Source organism: Schistocerca serialis, chromosome 10 (assembly GCF_023864345.2).
Source record: "Schistocerca serialis cubense isolate TAMUIC-IGC-003099 chromosome 10, iqSchSeri2.2, whole genome shotgun sequence".
Lineage (NCBI taxonomy): Eukaryota > Metazoa > Arthropoda > Insecta > Orthoptera > Acrididae > Schistocerca > Schistocerca serialis.
Window position 1 is genome coordinate 205515191 of NC_064647.1, and position 15194 is coordinate 205530384.

The window sequence follows — 15194 nt, forward strand, 5'->3', positions numbered from 1 at the left end:
GGCAAGCATTTTCGAAGTCCTTCTAAGTATACAAGATTAAATGAAGATAATCTCACTCACAACGCTTCTACTGTAGGCTATTAGTCATCCAAGGCAAGAACACTTCTGACTGCTGGACTCTGCCCTGCTTGACGTTTGAAGGCCTCTATATATGGCATTTGGGGCCATCCGTTTACAAATCAAATGTGAGTATTGCTTTTTACCTCCAATTCGCACTCAGCATGCGTGAAACCAGAAGTTTCCGAATGCATGCAACCTCTTAAGGGACGGACAAAAGCAGTTTGCACTGTATGTGTCTACTTAAGCTGCAAGTCTTACAGCTAATATTCATACTTAGGTGATTTTTTTTTCTCTTTCTTTTTTGTCTAGCAACCTTGATCATTCTCTCTCATAACTTATCAGTCTCCTCATTTGAATTTTCTTTAGTTGGTGTTTGAACTAGAGATGTTTCGAGAACATTTTTCCACACAAGCAATATATCATTTGGCGTTGTCTCCCCCTCCCTCAGACATTATTTGGTTCACCTTGGGCTTTTGGTGCGACCTTTAAAAGCAAATCTAACTGTAATGGTTGTGCTAATTTACTGCTTTTTCTTTTAAAATAAGTATGACAGCCATTCTCCTGCAACAGAAATAAATTTCTCGATCTTATCTGTCACTAAATATTAAGAGAAGAAACAATTCATTTCTATTTAAGGCAATTTGCGACATTCTGTGTGTGTGATGAATCACAATTATTGGCCACAACTGACACATGTGAGAGTACATGATAACAAAAGCAGAAACAATCCGGTAAACACAGATTCACAAATGAGACTTCACTGGGATAAAAACAGAAGTGTGGTTACGAGCTGCCACTGACTTTGATATCAAATATTGTGCTGGTTATTTCAAATGTAACTGAAATGTAAACTTTTTGATGAAGTCCACCTAATTGGGCTCAAATTTCACCCGTCTCAAAAGTGAAGTGTACAGCTCTTCCATTGGTACAACTGAAGAACTGCAACAGAAAATTGTACAAACTTTTTAGGATTGACAAAATGATCTGGGGGTGTTTGAAAGAGTCCATAGCTCACTGCAGAGATGAGTCCCCCTCTAACTGTTACATGCATACATTGAACAGTAAACATGCATTTTTTTCCCTTAAGGTACGCCTTGGCTGAAATTTGGCCACATTAGTTTGATACTTAACCAAAAAGCTTATTTGTTTTGAACTTAAATTAATCATCTAAAGTGTCCAACAAAAGTTTTTTACCACTGTCATAAAGGCAAACTGACCAATAGGTTCATTTGACTGCCACAGATTTTCACATGTCAAGTTCTTCTTGGAGGTGGTAAACTATTGCCATTTCTCTAATTACTTGAAAACTGCAGTTTCCAGCAGAAATGTTTCCCAGTAGAAAATTAAACTACATCAAATTTCCTACAAAAAAGATTCCATTCATTTTTGCTCTAGGATTAATAGTTTCCACACCACAGAGGATGGAAAAAACCACAGAATATTAAAAATAGTCTTTCAATGTTATAAAAGTAATTACTATTAAATTAAGTGGGTAAAGAACAAATATTACATGTGTGTACCATGTCCAAGCGCAGTAGAGCTGTGTTAAGGATTAAGTTGTGTTCTGAGGATGCAACAGGGTGAAGGGGATGGTGGTAGTGGGAATAAGGGGGGGGGGGGGGGGGGGGGGCATAAAACTGAGTGTTGGTAAGTGCCAGATGGTGGTCACACACTTCCCTCCATCATAGAGACATGTCAACATATTTGTCTCTTATATTATGCCAAAATTTCCATTCCGGAAAATTAAATTATTTTGGCAACGTTGAGTCCTTTTTGAGGTCACACAAACATTCACAGCAGTCTCCACTAACTTTCCAATAGCTCAATGTTCCTTACCTGGCCAGGTCTAGACGATACTCTCATTTTCTTGCGAAGTCCTACAGCTTCAGAGGTTTCTTCACGCAGCCTTTTGTACCAGTCATCTGTAACATGACATTTATGGCTACAGTACAGTTTACACAATGGTGGGAAGTTTTATCACACATTTAGTGATCAAAATTAACCAGTTGCCTTTTTTTTTCTTTAAGTATTTCCCACTGTCTGGATCAAAGAGGTTCATTTTATTTAACATGATTGGTGTGACTCTGTAAACCATTACCAGATTTTCTGCCTCATTTATAATGCACAGCTGAAGAAAAATTGAATAAAGCTGTTCATTACAACAGTAAAGAAAAACAACTCTAAATAAAATTGTTCAGTTTCAGAAAATTGTATATTTATCATCCTAATTTTTTAAACAGTGTATCAACAAAAAAAAAGGGGGGGGGGATTAGGGTTTAATACCTTATCGATGAGGTCATTTGAGAATGACCACAAGTTCAGATTGGGGAAGGACAAAGCTATAAACGTACTTCAAAACGTTTAAGTAACACATTATCAGACAGGCCAAGTAACTTTTCTTGAATGCTGCAGTACACTTCAAACTGACACAGGTAACGACACTACTGTATCTGCACGAAACCCTGAACATGTACTCTCTTTCGACAATGCACTACACACAGGGTAGGACAGCATGTGCAACTTATCTTCTGAAGTCCTCGGTATTTAGGAAAATCACAAAAAACCTAATTCTGCATAAATGGACTTCCCCTCAAATCTGAGTCCAGTGAGACAATTTCATGTATTTACCAATGAAAACTAGAGGTGAACTTCTGGAAGTGAAATGGATTATAGCCACTTATAAGTCAGCCAATGAAGCTATTGCAGTTAACCCTCTAACAGTAGGTGATTTTCTATACAAAATCACGGGATATATTCACTCGATAATTAAAATGGCTGTAAGGATAGAATTACAGGAATGTAAAAAGAAACCAAAAAATTACTTTAGAGTTTATTTTTAATTCTTTCTTTTCGTGAATCACTACTGAGGAAATTTAGAGAACCAGCATTTGAGGCTGACTGCAGTACAATTTTACTGCCGCCAACTTACATTTCTCAGAAAGACCACAAAGATAAGAGAGATTAGGGCTCGTACAGAGGCATATAGGCAATCAGTTTTCCCTCATTCTGTTTGGGAATGGAACAGGGAGAGAAGACGCTAGTTGTGGTACGAGGTACCCTCCGCCACGCACCGTATGGTGGATTGCGGAGTATGCATGTTGATTTAGGTGTAGACGTAGATGTAAATAATGTGGGAAACGTGAATATCAAGTTCAACATTTACAAGCAGAAAAAATTTCTTGATAAGTTTTCTTGGTGTTGTATAACTTCCAGCAAGGTTCCATAGACAAGCTCGGGAATATGGATACAAAAATGCTGTCACAAGAAGGTATATGTGTAAGTATACGAGAGAGACTGGAGAATGTGAAAAGACGATTCTAAATGTTTTAGATGGGAAAACAGCAACCTCCAATGTTCCAGAGTAACGGAAAAAGATTTAGTTGATAAGTAGCAGCCTATGATGTTCCAAAGCAATAGAAAAGTATTCAAAGGGAAAACTGCAACTTCCACTGTGCAAACACAGCAGAAATTATTATAATCGTGGGCCCTGCAAAATTGCCCGCAAAGATCTGAATGCCCACATCTGCATCACCTGCAGCTGGAGGATTAATTCAACAACCCCACTTATGATTACACACAGAGCTGTCAATAGTGGAACTGTGGCAACTGCAACTACTCATCTACACAATACTGGTGTCTGCATCAGCAATATTCCTCAACAATATAGCATAATAAACAAGTGTAGTAATTTTTTTAGTCTACTTATGAGAGAAACTGTTGCAAGTGCATGGAGAGAATGGGGTGGGAGGGGTGGGGGGGGGGGGGGGGGGAGGGAGGGGGCCAGTGTATATCTAGAAATCGAAGTCAGTGATGTCTTCTGCTTGTTTTCTTCTTTGTTGTTGACTATGTATATCACAGCCTGTATCGGATGCAGATACATTTACATCAGTTATGTGTTACGAAAATAGTGTGAAAGGCTTTTATATGACAGTTGATCACTTACAGTTACATCCTCTTGCTGCTTCACTTGCATCACTGGTGTAATGGCAGAGTTGTTGATTGACATTACACTATTGCACATTATACTTTGTCACTGATTGCCACTGCACAAATTGCTTCGATGTTATACACACAACATAAGATGGCGGACTGTAGCTTGCGAGTCTGTATCGATTATTGAGGTTTTGTATAGATATTCTTAGTTATAGTCGATTATTTACATTGACATTTCGTGAATCTATTTTCATAACACATAACTGATGCAAATCTATCTGCATCTGATACAGGCTGTGATATACATAGTCAACAACAAAGAAGAAAAACCAGCAGAAGACATCACTGACTTCGATTTCTAGATATACACTGCCCCCTCCTTCCCCCCAAACGCCACATCAGCAGCCACAGTAAAAAACAAAGTGTTCTAGATTAAAGACTGTTTATTTTTAAGTAACATTTATCGATGTATATATGTATGTACAAACGCTTGAAGATGAACAAAACATGTTCGAAATGCGTTGCATTATGTTAGATTAAGCATAAAATAAAAAGTGACTGGTAGCAGAAACTTGAAATAAATAATCTTGAGAATATATTTAAAAAGAAAGATGATGTACCACAAAAGTGCCCCACTTGTGACAGGATACTTTCCGGGACTGGATCAGACTCTGAATGTGGCTCTCCAGCAGGGATACAACTTCCTCAAATCCTGCCCTGAAATGAGATCCATCCTTCATGAAATCCTCCCCACTCCACCAAGAGTGTCTTTCCGCCGTCCACCTAACCTTCGTAACCTCTTAGTTCATCCCTATGAAATCCCCAAACCACCTTCCTTACCCTCTGGCTCCTACCCTTGTAACCGCCCCTGGTGTAAAACCTGTCCCATGCACCCTCCCACCACCACCTACTCCAGTCCTGTAACCCGGAAGATGTACACGATCAAAGGCAGAGCCACGTGTGAAAGCACCCACGTGATTTACCAACTGACCTGCCTACACTGTGAAGCCTTCTATGTGGGAATGACCAGCAACAAACTGTCCATTCGCATGAATGGACACAGGCAGACAGTGTTTGTTGGTAATGAGGATCACCCTGTGGCTAAACATGCCTTGGTGCTCGGCCAGCACATCTTGGCACAGTGTTACACAGTCCGAGTTATCTGGATACTTCCCACTAACACCAACCTGTCAGAACTCCGGAGACGGGAACTTGCCCTTCAGTATATCCTCTCTTCTCGTTACCCACCAGGCCTCAACCTCCGCTAATTTCAAGTTGCCGCTGCTCATACCTCACCTGTCTTTCAACAACATCTTTGCCTCTTTACTTCCGCCTCGACTGACATCTCTGCCCAAACTCTTTGCCCTTACAAATGTCTGCTTGTGTCTGTGTATGTGCGGATGGATATGTATGTGTGCGCGCGCGCGCGCGTGTATACCTGTCTCTTTTTCCCCCTAAGGTAAGTCTTTCCGATCCCGGGATTGGAATGACTCCTTACCCTCTCCCTTAAAACCCACATCCTTTCGTCTTTCCCTCTCCTTCCCTCTTTCCTGATGCAGCAACCATTGGTTGCGAAAGCTAATATTTTGTGTCATGTATGTGTTTGTTCGTTTTTCTATCGACCTGCCAGCGCTTTCGTATGGTAAGTCACATCATCTTTCTTTTTAAATATATTTTTCCCGCGTGGAATGTTTCCCTATTATACTCATATCATTAATCTTGAGAATAGACGTTTATCAATAAGTAAAAACAATCCAATCCCAGAAAGACAAGCTGCCTATATTATACAGTCCAGTGAACTACTAATTATTGTTCCTTTTGGATCTTACTTTATTCCAGTAAATGTGTTTGCAGAAATAATGATAGCTATGGAATCAACTTTTTTTTTTTTAATGAGCAGTTATATTTTTGCAAACACACACAAATTCCATTTTTACTGTTATGTATTAATTTACTCACTTTCAACACTTCGACACCATTCAAATCGTATCTGCTTTCCTCAACTTTTTTCACAATTAATTCTAAAAATAAAGAACTGTGGTTTTGCAAAAAACATTTCAATCTCATTTCTGTCATTATTAGTTTAGTAACTTCATTCAAATCCTTCAAAATATGAAAAATATGTTAAAACGTGCCTCAATTCCAATACCATTCAAATGTGAGTACTGGTTTTGTAAGTAACCTGCATAAATTCTACCTTAGCAGCAGGAAACAGAAAGTAATCTTGGATGCTATGAAATGCAAATAGAGAGTAGTTGTTGCAATAAAGAGTAGACTATTCTCCATTAAGTGCTTAAAGGTTCTGTCCTGGGTCATTTATTTTACTGTTCCTGATTTATATATAACATCTGCTACAGCTGGGAGTGATCAATGCAAATTTACTATCTTTATAGATTATTCCAGCATTCTATTGTAACTGAAAATTTGTCAGCTACAGATGCCAAAAAGAAAGGAAGAGAAAAAAATGAAGCAAGAACTTTTAACACAATAATTAATACTGTACATATTTGTACTAATTAATTCTGTTCAATGTCAAGTAAGTATTTTTCACTCTGTAATATCTCTGACCTATTGTAATGAAGTGGAAAGTTGCAAAAAATTTTCTCTCTTTACTATTTACATTCTTTGTGTTAATTGGAGGAAAATGTTATATAATTATGTGGCTTTTGTATTGACATGTTAATATATTTAAATATTAAGATTTTTAAAAGATGTCTGTTTACAACTATGTATAAGCTGTTTCATACCTAGGGACTTGTATAAAATGAAAAGCAACAGTACTTCCCATCTGCAACAGAAATGAGTTGGCGCACTAAGAAACGATGAATGTGGCGCTCAGTTTGGGCGCCAAGTGAGAGAGCACAGTCAGTTGGCAGCTAGCTACTGGATAGTTTTGGTCTGAGCAGCAGCAGAGTGGACTGCACAGGTGCCGGGTGAGGCTTCCAGTACATGGATGTAATATGGAAAGGCCTCAGATGTGTGTACGGCTATAAAATGGTGCTCTATTAATGGAAAAGGCTCTAATGTTGGAAATGTCATTTCCAAGAAGAGGATAATAGAGCCAATTACACCCAGAGAAATGACCAGTATCCATTATGTATTCGTCACCGATATTGCGCAATCACTTCGGCAGTTATAAGAGGTCAGAATTCTGTCAAAGTATGAACCAGTACATTTAAGTGTTGTTTAATTTGCAATAATCAGATAAATTATGTGAAACTTGTGTCCAATCCTTGATTTGGTTCCTCTCACAATACCTCTTAGGACTCACTCCACAAAACTACTGACATCCGAGTATCCTGTGTGTTAAAATCTAATGAAAATAAATTGTTGATTATTTGCACAATTCTGAACGCAAAAAGATATCTAAAGATACTGTGGTTTCAATTGAAGTTAAGGGAGGAAGTTAGTGTTTCATTTATGAAAACCTCCATAGTGATTAATTTGTTTTATTTCAAAGTGTTTGTGCTTTAAAGGTAAACTGCATTGAATTCTGTTAGTGAAAATTACTGGTTGTACTAATGGCAATAAGACAACATGTCTTGAAGTTAGACTGTAAATGCACTTTAAGTCTTACTTAAAATTATATAGAGAAAATTGCCAGCATTAACTGTTTTAAAAGCTATGCAATGTGAGTGAAATGAATAAAAGAATAATACCAAAATTTGCACCTTACAAACTGTCTCAGAAAAGTGTGTTTAGTTTGCTTTATGCTAAAGATCAGTTTAAGAGTCTGCAAATCTGAGTTGCTTAAAATGAATAAACCTACTTGAATAATGAATATATTAATTGCAGTAGAAGTAAAATTTTTTTGTGTACTTTGTGTGATGAAAATTGGAAAGTCAGTTTGAGAGTCCCAACAACAATTTTGCTCATTGAACTTAAAGTCATTTTAATTGCTCTTATCCATAAAAATAGAAACAATATTACTTCTTAATGAGTGTAAAAATCCTATTGCAAGTGACTTAATTATATTTGTACTATTTGGAACGTAACTATTGAAATAGGACTAAGCCCATGTCCATTTCTGGTTCAGTATTGACTTTCATAACTTTTGGCGAACACACAATTCATATGTAACAAATTAATTACTACTGGGATGAAATAGTGAAGGCAGCAGAGGATCAAGTAGGTAAAAAGACGAGGGCTAGTAGAAATCCTTGGGTAACAGAAGAAATATTGAATTTAATTGATGAAAGGAGAAAATATAAAAATGCAGTAAATGAAGCACGCAGAAAGGAATACAAAAGTCTCAAAAATGAGATCGACAGCAGGGATGGCTAGAGGACAAATGTAAGGATGTAGAGGCTCATCTCACTAGGGTTAAGATAGATACTGCCTACAGGAAAATTAAAGAGACCTTTGGAGAAAAGAGAATCACTTGTATGAATATCAAGAGCTCAGATGGAAACCCAGTTCTAAGCAAAGAAGGGAAAGCAGAAAGGTGGAAGGAGTATATAGGGAGTCTATACAAGGGCGACGTACTTGAGGACAATATTCTGGAAATGGAAGAGAATGTAGATGAAGACCAAATGGGAGATACAATACTGCGTGAAGAGTTTGACAGAGCACTGAAAGACATGAGTCGAAACAAGGCCCCGGGAGTAGGCAATATTCCGTTAGAACTACTGACAGCCTTGGGAGAGCCAGTCCTGACAAAACTCTACCATCTGGTGAGCAAGATTTATGAGACAGGCGAAATACCCTCAGACTTCAAGAAGAATATAATAATTCAAATCCCAAAGAAAGCAGGTGTTGGCAGATGTGAAAATTACCGAACAATCAGTTTAGTAAGCCAAAGCTGCAAAACATTAACGCAAATTCTTTACAGACGAATGGAAAAACTAGAATAAGCCAACCTTGGTGAAGATCAGTTTGGATTCCATAGAAATAATGGAATACGTGAGGTAATACTGACCTTACGACTTATCTTAGAGGAAAGATTAAGGAAAGGCAAACCTACATTTCTAGCATTTGTAGACTTAGAGAAAGCTTTTGACAATGTTGACTGGAATACTATCTTCCAAATTATGAAGGTGGCAGCGGTAAAATACAAGGAGCGAAAGGCTATTTACAATTTGTACAGAAACCAGATGGCAGTAATAAGAGTCGAGGGACATGAAAGGGAAGCAGTGGATGGGAAGGGAGTGAGACAGGGTTGTAGCCTATCCCCGATGTTATTCAATCTGTATATTGAGCAAGCAGTAAAGGAAACAAAAGAAAAATTTGGAGTAGGTATTAAAATCCATGAAGAAGAAATAAAAACTTTGAGGTTTGCCGATGACATTGTAATTCTGTCAGAGACAGCAAAGGACTTGGAAGAGCAGTTGAACGGAATGGACAGTGTCTTTTAAAGGAGGGTATAAGATGAACATCAACAAAAGCAAAAAGAGGATAATGGAATGTAGTCGAATTAAGTCGGGTGGTGCTGAGGGAATTAGATTAGGAAATGAGAAAGTAGTAAAGGAGTTCTGCTATTTGGGGAGCAAAATAACTGATGATGGTCGAAGTAGAGAGGATATAAAATGTAGACTGGCAATGGCAAGAAAAGCGTTTCTGAAGAAGAGAAATTTGTTAACATCAAGTATAGATTTAAGTGTCAGGAAGTCATTTCTGAAAGTATTTGTATGGAGTGTAGCTATGTATGGAAGTGAAACACGGACAATAAATAGTTTGGACAAGAAGAGAATAGAAGCTTTCGAAATGTGGTGCTACAGAAGAATGCTGAAGATTAGATGGGTAGATCACATAACTAATGAGGAGGTATTGAATAGAATTGGGGAGAAGAGGAGTTTGTGGCACAACTTGACAAGAAGGGACCAGTTGGTAGGACACGTTCTGAGACATCAAGGGATCACAAATTTAGCATTGGAGGGCAATGTGGAGGGTAAAAATCATAGAGGGAGACCAAGAGATGAATACACTAAGCAGATTCAGAAGGACTTAGGTTGCAGTAAGCACTGGGAGATGAAGAAGCTTGCACAGGATAGAGTAGCATGGAGAGTTGCATCAAACCAGTCTCAGGACTGAAGACCACAACAACAACCACAACAATTACTACTGAGAAGAAATAAGCTGTAACTGTTTCTGTGAGAACTTGAATAAACTATTTATAACTGCCAGCATTACTGTACCATTTGTCTGATTATGGTAGAATTCATTGCACTACTTTGAGAAAGAAGTAATAGTAGCTTTCCTTTATCATAACTCTATACAGATTATATAAAAGCAATGTTTCAGCATTACTATGCCTAATTAGGCTGGCAACCGATTTTTATTTCATTTACGTAAACTTGGTTACTTAAAACATTTTCCAAATTTCAATCTTTAGCTTTCTGGTTTCTTCCGTAGCACTGAATTCAGATTCGATAAGCCAAACCCATTAAGTAACTCATGGTCAATTTTACCTAAATCCTCCCAGAGGGTAACATTTACTGCATTGTAATACCACATTTGGTAATACACATTGTATGTTGATATAATATGCAATGCAGTATAGGGTTTATATTTAGCTTTCCCCGTGACAGGACTACGAGGTGTGGCTAGAAAAAAACCGGACTAGTACTGGTGAAACAATAAAACGAATGCAATAAGGCTGAAAGTCGCGTGGCCTGTCACGTGACTCTCGCTCCGCCTACTGCTCAAGTTTCATCTGCCTCCTGCACTCAGTCTGCCCGTGGCGTCTGTTTTAAGCAGTTAACGTTTTGTCTGTGAGTTGGAAAATGCTGTGTGTACAGAAAGAACAGCGTGTTAACATCAAATTTTGTTTCAAACTAGGAAAATCTGCAAGTGAAACGTTTGTAATGTTACAACAAGTGTACGGCGATGATTGTTTATCGCGAACACAAGTGTTTGACTGGTTTAAACGATTTAAAGATGGCCGCGAAGACACCAGTGATGACACTCGCACTGGCAGAACATTGTCAGCAAAAACTGATGCAAACATCGAAAAATTCGGTAAACTTGTTCGACAAGATCGCCGTTTAACAATCAGAGCAGTGTCTGAGTTAACAGGAGTTGACAAGGAAAGTGTTAGGCAGATTCTTCATGAAAGTTTCAACATGAACGAAGTGTGTTCGAAAATGGTTCCAAAGTGTTTCACAATTGAACAGAAGGAACGCCGAAGAATGATTTGTTCCGACATCCTGGAAAACACTGAAAGTGATCCCACCTTGTTACAAAATGTTATTACCTCTGAAGATTTACAAGCACTGTCAAGTAGCAAACATTTAAACCATTTAAACAGAGTCACATTTAGCCGAGTGTGTAGAACACGAGCCTTGCAATCACAAAGTTGCCGGTTTCGTTCTTGCTAGAATTTGTAGCTTCATCGATGTACCATAACTGCACTAAAATTTTTGTCGTTTAACATATTTAATCGAGACAAAAATATGTTACTATACTAGCTACGAAAGTTAAAGCTCTTTTCAAGATTCTTATGCTTTTGAATTTAATTGAACTTCTTCGTGTAAAGAACTCTAAGAAAGATCCAGGAGCCTCAAGTCTATCAATGCCAATTTAATTGCACTTAGCATTACTCAATTGACAAAAGCACTGCTAGTCCACCAATGTATGCAGGAGCAATTCTGTGAAGTTTGGAACACAAGAGAAGTGGTATTTGCAGACGTGAAGTGGTGAGAGTGGGTCATTAGTCACAACCGGATAGCTTAAGTTGAAAGAGCACTTGCCTGCAAAAGGTAATGTTTCTGAGTTTGAGCCACAGTTTGGCAAACAGTTTTAATCTGCCAGAAAATGAGAACTCATTCTCAATTTTCTGTTACTATACAGAGCAGGGGACTGTGACGCTGCCCGCAGACAGTTCTCGCGGCAACAACATCGCAACTTCGGACCTCAAACGTAATGTGCCAAACAGTGTTACAACTGTAGAGTCTCACCTCTGCGCGGTATACGGAGGTGCGCGTGCTTCAGAGCTAGCATCGCCGCCGCAGCATCCACATCGTCGAGGCTGTCGTCGCGGCTCACTTGGGCGGAGGGTTGCGACGGCGGAGGGGATCCCGACTGTGGGGTGGTGCTCAGTGCGAGTCGACGACTGAGAAACGGGAAAAGCGTCGGGTCGGGAACGTTGTTGTTGTTATTGTTGTTGTTGCTGCTGTTATTATTATTGTTGTTGTTGTTGTTGTTGTTGTTGGCACTGGCCGGGCTGACGCTGGTGCTGGTATTGCTGGTGGTGCTGCTGTTGCTGTTGGTGCCGGTGCTGTTGTTGTTGCTGTTGGCGCTGCCAGTGCTGACACTGCTGCTGTTGCTGCTGCCGCCACTGCTGCCGCCGCCATTGCCATTCCCACCGCTACTTGCGGCAGTGGCCGGTGGAGACTGCTGACGAGCCGCGCTGCCGGGGGACGGCGGTGCCTTCGCGGGGGTGCTCGGCAGCGAACCGGAGCCCGGACTGCTACTGTCAAAGCACACGCACTCTGTTAGTTCCGTCGGTCGAAGACCAAATTCGCAATAAATCTGGGAAGTGTCACTCGAGCGAAAGACTACACGGAGAACATTTAAAAAATATTTTTACGGCTACACGTTCAAACAACTTGCAGGAATGCAGCTGGCCAGCACTTGCAACAACCGCCAATATTTCAACAGGTGAACATCCTGTCATTTTCGAGGTGCAAATGCGATAGAGCACAGTGAGAAAAAATTGAAACCTACGGTAGATATGGCTATGCCAACTGAGAACCGCAACATGGCATATATGCAGAAAGACGACACACGTGCCATAAAGTAGTATCGCTTTATGCAGATACTGTATTGCGATTCTTTGTCAGCGTAGCCCCATCAATTGAGGGCTTAAATTTCTTTTCGCAGTGCTTTAATTCTTGTATTTGTGCCTCGAGAATGACTTTATGTTTACCTGTCGAAATACTGATGGTTGTCAAAAATGTCACACAGTTCCAATCTTTTAAGTCATTTGAACAGGTTTGTAACTAACTACTTATTTCTATTGAAGAATTAAATTATTCTATAGCATTGCACTTTATGAGTTCTCTTTCAAATTTTTATGTACGTAGCATAATGTTCCGCAGAAATTTATGCATGGAGGATCATTTTTTTTATATAACTGAGCCAATGAGTTTGAGAATGTGTTATATCCAGAACTAAATTTAACAGTAAGTCACAAAATGTATTGTACACTAAACTTAATATTTTTTAAGGTCGATTATTGTGGTAACTACCAAGTAACCACACATCATTAGCATAAGCAAAGTATACCCTTTTTATAATCAAAGTGATTATTACTACTCTTTGATTTAATGATTTGGAATTTAATTCCTGTATGACTAAATCCAGTGTATCCACTAAGTTAGGAAATAAAGCTAGAAAACATTCACAGAAGGTTTTTTTGTTCATGTACCAATAACGTTATGTTGACCCTGAAAATCAGAAATCTGAAACAGGGGAAAAAACTAATAATAATCAATACACTTCAGAAAATTCTGTTGGTTGTAAAAAAAAATAAGCAACAAAAATTCCACTGATTAATACTTCTCTAGGAGGAGGAACAGGAAATAAGCTTTAAAAAAGGTTGCTCAACTTTGATACCACATGTAAAACTGTTTGCTCACAAAAATTTACCTCTGAGCATGTTATTGGATTTATTGCAATATTTTCATGCCATCTATTTATTTGAGGCTGACTGGCATAACTAAAGTTAAACAAAATGCATTTTGAAAACTAAATTTTTTTGGTTGTTTGCATAAATTGTAACCTGGACCATCATTCTACAAGATGAATGTGGGAAATCTCCCAAAACAACCTCACATAGCCACTACAAGCCACTCTCAACATCCTATGACTGAACCAAAATGTCCTATGTTTCTCTATGTTCACACACTGTTGATAACCATGTCACCTGGATTACACAATTCATAATTCTGTGACTGGCTGTGTTGTGTTCTGTTGTGTTGCTCTCAAGCAGTCTGAGAAGTTTCCAATACCTAGAATAAAGATCTTTATCTTGAAATTTGGCCTTTTTCCTTCTCTTCCAGCACAGAAAATGTTATGTTTTCTTTTCAATTGTCGAATTTGGGTCCATAGATGAAGTACAGAACAACACACTTGCAGTGTAGCAATACTGTATTCTTTTGAGGTTATTACGATTGCTATGTGCTTGTGAAAATGAATATGATCTTAGCACTCCTTCATGGGCCTTCTTTCATCACAGACAGGTGGTAAACTAAATTGTGAATGAAGTTGTGCAACAGGAGAAAAGATTTTCTTGGTGGGAATTCGAGACACAAGTCAGGTAGGTATATTGTGCACTGGAATAGGTTCCAGAGCCTACATGCTACAGCCTGGTACGGGCTGTTCAAGTAAAGGACAGGGAATAGATTCACTAATCTATTCTGTCAATATTTTGTATATCTTCACATTGGCCTTGACTGCAGGACAGCTATGAAATCACTGCTGTGACACAGAAGATGCACAATCTGCCATGAATAGCTTGTCAACCGAACAAACCCAAATTATATATTGACTGCTAATGTCACAGAATTCTGATAGACTCAGTAATTTTATATCAATCTACAATAGAATCACAGAAATTGTACATGGAAACATACGAGAATTCTGTAGCGTATAAAAAGCCTGTAACCTAGATTGCAGGAGAGGGACCTGCCCTCCTACTAACCACCCTTATGGACACCTGTGGTACATACACATAGTGAGATGTAAGACAAGTCAAGTGATGTGATATGATAGGTATAATAAGTTTGTTGACATGGCCATTGTCCACAGCAAGTGTGTGTGTGTGTGTGTGTGTGTGTGTATTTGTTTTATAGCATGAAATTCTTTTATCTTGGTGCAATCCAAATTTCTTTATGTTCCCAAAGCATTTTGCCTCTTACATTAAGACATGTTCAGTGGCTTTAATATGGAATGATACAGTTTTGTTTTTAAACATGATACTTATGCACTAGAAAACAATTTAAGTCAAAATTTTTACACTACTACTACTACTACTACTACTACTACTACTACTTCTTTCAGTAGATGCGATATCGTCACAAATATGAACAGTGATCCAATACTGTCAAACGTTTTTTTATTCCAGTCTTTGACCACAATATCAATTCCTTTGATGAATGAATTGATATTGTGATCACAGACTGGAATAAAAAACATTTTACTACTACTATTACTACTACTACTATTATTATTGAGCAATAAACGTCTGGGAATGTATGTTA

The 15194-nt window shown here is 38.5% G+C and overlaps 1 protein-coding gene across 1 annotated transcript in view; it reads right to left on the reverse strand.

The window, feature by feature from the left end:
• The window catches only part of LOC126424886 (hepatocyte nuclear factor 3-alpha-like), a 433342-nt gene that overhangs the window by 12044 nt on the left and 406104 nt on the right, over positions 1 to 15194 (reverse strand). The window contains exons 6-7 of the mRNA XM_050087719.1: positions 11889 to 12403; positions 1897 to 1982 (exon numbers count right to left, since the gene is read on the reverse strand). Of these exons, the coding sequence (XP_049943676.1) occupies positions 1897 to 1982; positions 11889 to 12403 (601 nt within the window). The remainder of the gene's footprint in view (positions 1 to 1896; positions 1983 to 11888; positions 12404 to 15194) is intronic.